The sequence below is a fragment of the Kryptolebias marmoratus genome, linkage group LG15, assembly GCF_001649575.2.
Source record: "Kryptolebias marmoratus isolate JLee-2015 linkage group LG15, ASM164957v2, whole genome shotgun sequence".
Taxonomy (NCBI): domain Eukaryota; kingdom Metazoa; phylum Chordata; class Actinopteri; order Cyprinodontiformes; family Rivulidae; genus Kryptolebias; species Kryptolebias marmoratus.
The window spans coordinates 13,377,777-13,383,274 of NC_051444.1; the positions used below are offsets into that span (position 1 = coordinate 13,377,777).

Consider the following 5,498-nt stretch of genomic DNA (forward strand, 5'->3'; position numbering starts at 1 on the left):
ATTTAGATGGTAATGACAATTCTGTCAACTTCATGTTGTTACTTTTCTTACAACGAAGTGATTTTGTTTTTCTTTTGGTTGACTTTAAACATTTATTTTTTATTTAATTTCATTCAAGATAAAACCAAAACATCTGTAATCTTTTGTTATCCGTTCACATCAACATCTTTTTCTTTTTTCCTTTTTCTGTTTTTTTTTTCCTCCCTTCCTCTTCTGCTGGGAAAGGTGATTGGAGAGCCAGTTGTCGGCGTGATGACGTCAGGTGCGCAGCGTGCGAGGACCTTGTAGCCTCTCCGGCCCCCCCTCCAGTCCGGAGAGACACAAGTTATCAGGGAGGCAGCCGAAGGGCCGGTGATCATCTTTTCTGCACCCGCCGCTGTCCCCTCCATCTCTCCTGTATGGTGGATATTATTTTCAGCTCTTCTTTCTTGGGTGATATGGGGGATCATTCCAAAAGTAAGTCTGGAGACGCGCCAGGAGAGTTGGGGGCGCTTTGGTGGGGGGGTGGCAGATTTAGTGTCCGTCCGCAGTGGGCTTAAAGGGAGAGGCTGCAGGGTGGAAGGAAGGAAGTCCGATTTAATCAAATGATGCGCCGAATTGTTCAGGATGTGGAGTTGTTTTAATGAAACGAAACACCTCGAGGTTTCGTTGCGTGGATTTATTGGCCAAAACCACCAGTTGTTACATAACAGCAAGGGTCGTTCTTGACTGCGGGGAGAAAAAAAAAGGGGGAGTTGGTAGAAAACAGTGAAAAAAAAAACAGGCGGGTTTATGAGCTAACAGCTGCTTGTTATTAGTTTTTAATCACATCTAAAGCTGTGCGTTTTGCTGTTGCAGAGAAGCCAGGATTCGCCATGTGTGTAGGATGTGGGAGTCAGATCCATGACCAGTACATACTGAGAGTTTCCCCCGACCTGGAGTGGCACGCAGCCTGCCTGAAGTGCGCCGAGTGCAGCCAGTACCTGGATGAGACCTGCACTTGTTTCGTCCGGGACGGAAAAACCTACTGCAAAAGAGATTATGTAAGGTGAGGAGTTTGGCTGCATTTCCTCTTCCTCCTCTTCAGGTGGATTCAGAGCGACGTGTTTACAAATAAAAAAAATTAGAAATAAGAACTGAGGCAAGAGAAAAGAGACGAACAGAATACAGCAATAATTACGCAGCTTCAAATTTGTACAAAAACAATCATTTATTTATTTATTTATTATAAAATTTCTTGAAACCTTTTTTGTATTTATTAAAGCCAATTTATTTTATTTGTGTGTGTGTGTGTGTAATTACTGTAACTCCAATCCTTCTAGATTTGAAACCCCTTCAACAATTGTCTGTTGTCCCTCCTCCAGGCTGTTTGGAATAAAATGCGCCAAATGCAACCTGGTGTTCAGCAGCAGCGACTTCGTGATGCGAGCTCGGAATAACGTGTACCACATCGAGTGCTTCCGGTGCTCGGTGTGCAGCCGGCAGCTGCTGCAGGGGGACGAGTTCTCCCTGCGGGAAGAGGAGCTGCTGTGCCGGGCGGACCACTGCCTGCTGATGGAGAGGAGCTCCGCGGGGAGCCCCATGAGCCCGGGACACCTCCACCCCAACAGAGCGCTGCACCTGGCAGGTCCGTCCTCACTGCTCTTATTATTATTATTATTATTATTATTATTATTATTATTATTATTATTATTATTATTATTATTATTATTATTAGGAGTAGGAGTAGGAAGTTATTTTCAAAATAAAAGAGACGTTAAAATCTCATCAAACAACTTGAATTTATGAGAAAACAAAACAAAACAATATTTTTTTTAAATCTAAGTTTTGTTTGTCCTCAAGATAATTTGTCTAAGTGTGTGTGAGCATGCGTGTGTGTGTGTCCTTTCTTTCATAATTGATCTCATTAGCTGTAACCTGCTTTGCTGCTATTATCTTAATAATCTGGGCTCTGAGCCGCGCCTGTGGCAGTGTGTGTGTGTCTGTGTGTGTGTGTGATGTGTGTGTCCGCATCGTTCTGCTAGAATAAAGAAATGTGTGAATAATACCGACCAACTTTCCTGTTCAAAGCTGACTGAGGTGCACAGTCGTCCCCTCAGCGCGGAGTCCATCATCATCGCAGCAGAGATTTTCAGATTTGAAGGAATAAAAACTAGATTTATATATAATCTAAAATCTAATCCAAACTGGCTCTTGAAGTATACAAAAATAATCCAGGAAAAACAATGAATTTTTGCTTCATTGTTATTAATTAAAAGTTTGTTTGTATTTTCATTCCGGGATTAATTCGAGACAGTTTTCTGATCGAATCACGAACTGATCCCCGCTCTTCTTTAATGTGTTGTTTAAATCAATCTGAGATCTAAAATATCTCACAGATTTCCCAAATAAATGGGAATAATGCCCAACTCAAACCCAGCAGGCTCCCAGCAGTGCAGATTGTCGAGCTGAGGGGTTTTCAGGCCTTCCGGTGGAGGGCTTTTGACGGTTCCTGACGGTGTTTGCGTGTCCTCCGTCCTCAGCAGACCCCGTGACGGTGCGGCAGGCCCCGCACCGAAACCACGTCCACAAACAGTCGGAGAAGACGACGCGGGTCCGGACGGTGCTGAACGAGAAGCAGCTGCACACCCTGCGAACCTGCTACAACGCCAACCCGAGGCCGGACGCGCTGATGAAGGAGCAGCTGGTGGAGATGACGGGCCTGAGCCCCCGGGTGATCCGGGTCTGGTTCCAGAACAAGCGCTGCAAGGACAAGAAGAAGTCCATCCTGATGAAGCAGCTCCAGCAGCAGCAGCACAGTGATAAGACTGTAAGCATCTTCGTAAGTTGGGCCGCTTGATTCCTCTCTACAAACACAGTCCTGCTTGGTGTTAGCTTTTAAGATGTATTCCAGTCAGTGTGTCAGCCTTTCCAAACTTTGTTTCATTTTACTGCTTTGGGTTTGCTTAGCCTGAAAACTGTAATGGTTCCTGCAACATTTTACAGTTCCTGCAACATTTTCTGTACACATTTGAAGGATAAGATGAATCATGGAGGTGAAAATGCGCACAGGGACACAGATTTAGAATGTCAGGCCATGCAATAAAATAAATAAAAACAACGAATTTTCATTTATGTATCTTTTTTTGTAAAAACTGTTTCTCCAGAACCTCCAAGGCCTCACAGGGACGCCTCTTGTGGCCGGAAGTCCCATCCGACATGAGAGCACCGTGCAGGGGAACCCGGTGGAGGTCCAGACCTACCAGCCTCCGTGGAAAGCTCTGAGTGAATTCGCGCTGCAGAGCGACCTGGACCAGCCAGCTTTTCAACAACTGGTGTGTGTATTCATCTATCTATCTATCTATCTCCACAGCCACATTACTGTTTCTAAAACACACGCACGCGCACGCACACATGTGACGCCTTGTTTTCCTCCCTTCAGGTGTCTTTCTCTGAATCGGGCTCTCTCGGGAACTCCTCGGGCAGCGACGTGACTTCCTTGTCCTCTCAGTTACCGGACACCCCGAACAGTATGGTCCCCAGCCCGGTGGAGACGTGAGACCACGACGGCGGTGGTGCAGCCTCCCCCCGCCACCCTCCCCATCACCCCCACACCCCCACCACCACACCCCACCCGTCTCCCCCCATCTACCAACACCACCACCCACCTTCTCTGCGAGGACGGCCTGCAGCATGATCCCCCCCACCTCTTCTCTCCTTCATCCTCCCTGCATGCCGACCAGCTCATCACATCGTCCGAACTTCCAAGAGGAGAGCCTTTTTTATTTTTTTATTTTTTTAATTATCATTTGTTTCCCCGAATTTTCCTGACATGGAGGAGAAGGAACCAAGAAAAAAAGAGCACCGATGGACTTTTTTTGTTTTTGTTTGTTTGTTTGTTCTTGTGCGATGTCGTTGACAAAAACTTAGCAGAACAATTGACGCATGACTTGATGAGGAGAACAAAGATGTACAGAAGACCTCCAGATGGATTTACTGCAGCAACCCTTCCCTCAGAGAAACAGAGAGAGAGAGAGAGAGAGAGAGAGAGAGAGAGAGAGAGAGAGAGAGAAATCCCAAAACAAACAAACAACTGGAAACACGTTTTCGTGTTGCTCCACGTGGACTCTCTGCCATTTCAGTGTGCTCATATTGTGTCTTGTTTCTTCTACATGACAATTTTTGATACGTTATTCCGAGTCCAGTTGACTCTTTGTCTTATAAGGTCAGAGCATGATAGTCTCCAAAGTATTGGTGTTGTAAAATACTTTATCCGATGAGGGCAAGAGACAGTTTTGAGCTTCTCGAACAAAAAAAAAAAGTAAATTATTGTTATATATTATTTATTGTTAGGAAAGCGATTCGTTCAAAAGGAGTATTACTTGGTAAAATAAAAAAAGATGAATACATGACGTGTCTTTATGACCTGTTTTTGAAGATGAAGAGTTATATTTGTGTTTTTAAAAAAAGAAAACCCTGAATTTGGACTTTTCATGTAAAACGAAGCTGATGCTTTTATTTTCTAGGAGACAGATTTGCTCCACATTCAGAAGCGGACGAACAGATTTTTATTCCTAATTTTGTAATCTGAGAAGCAGAGGCAGATAATCAGGGCCGTGCTCGTGGGGCTGCTCTCTCCCGGCTGAAGCATTTCTTGCGCGCAGAACGTGCCGTCCGGCCCGTTCGTGCGCCTCGAACCAAGTGTCCCGAAAGTCCCGAAGGCTGGCTCGCGCTATCGCCTCGCTCCATCTCGCGGTGTTTTGTGGTTGGAATCGGCCAGCGGTCATTTACTATCTCGGGGGCAAGAAAAGAAAAAAAAAGAAGAATGAAAAAAAAAAGAAAATCTGCTGTAAATTCTGCTCAGTCCTGTTCCTCCCGTTGAGTCACAAGCCGAGTCTAGACAGCGCGCAGGGATCGGCGACCTCTTATCTGGTCCTGGCATCACCTGCAAGCGATACACTGACCGAAGCCACAACAAACTGCCCCCCCNCACACACACACACACACCCTCACACACAAGCGGAGAAGTGAGGGGCTTGCTGCAGAGAGCAGCTGGTAAGGGGTCACCTCTCCTCTGCAGGTTTATTTTTCTTCCAAGGATTGCGTTATGGCGCACGGGTCAGCCGGGGCTCAGGACTGAATGCACTGACCTCCCCCAGTTTGCAAGACACGTCTAAACTGTTAACAAACTCGCTGTCACTTATTTTTTTAATCAATATGCTCACAATTTACTTGAACTTCATGTCTTAAAGAAACCACGCACGTTTATCTTCAAGAAGCAGTTTTTTCACCAAAAAATAATTGGAAACGAATTTATTTTCTGTATGCAACCACTCTGTAACCTCCTTGATGAAATAATAATAATAATAATATAGGAAATATTTTGTGGATAGATTTGGATTCAAAAAAACATTGTTTTCTGATATTCTTTCCATTTTGGAAGGTTAATATATTTCAGTTTGTTTATTTATTTATTTATTTATTTTTCCTTTGCGCTTGGCAGTGTCTAAACTGGAATCTCGAATGACAAAAGGTAGATT

At 44.7% G+C, this 5,498-nt stretch overlaps 1 protein-coding gene across 5 annotated transcripts; it reads left to right on the top strand.

Moving 5' to 3' along the window:
• Window positions 1-291: 291 nt before the first annotated feature.
• isl2b (ISL LIM homeobox 2b) lies at window positions 292-4,355 on the top strand. 5 transcript variants are annotated; one of them, XM_017418663.3, is made up of 6 exons: window positions 292-456; window positions 838-1,027; window positions 1,344-1,606; window positions 2,505-2,788; window positions 3,126-3,293; window positions 3,401-4,355. In XM_017418663.3, the coding sequence occupies exons 1-6, from the start codon at window positions 399-401 to the stop codon at window positions 3,515-3,517; spliced, it is 1,080 nt and encodes a 359-aa protein (XP_017274152.1). In that variant the 5' UTR covers window positions 292-398; the 3' UTR covers window positions 3,518-4,355. The 5 variants fall into 5 exon arrangements, with proteins under 5 accessions (XP_017274152.1, XP_017274149.1, XP_017274151.1 ...); XM_017418660.3 differs by having other exon boundaries at window positions 293-456; window positions 2,502-2,800; XM_017418662.3 differs by having other exon boundaries at window positions 309-456; window positions 2,502-2,788.
• Window positions 4,356-5,498: the final 1,143 nt, after the last annotated feature.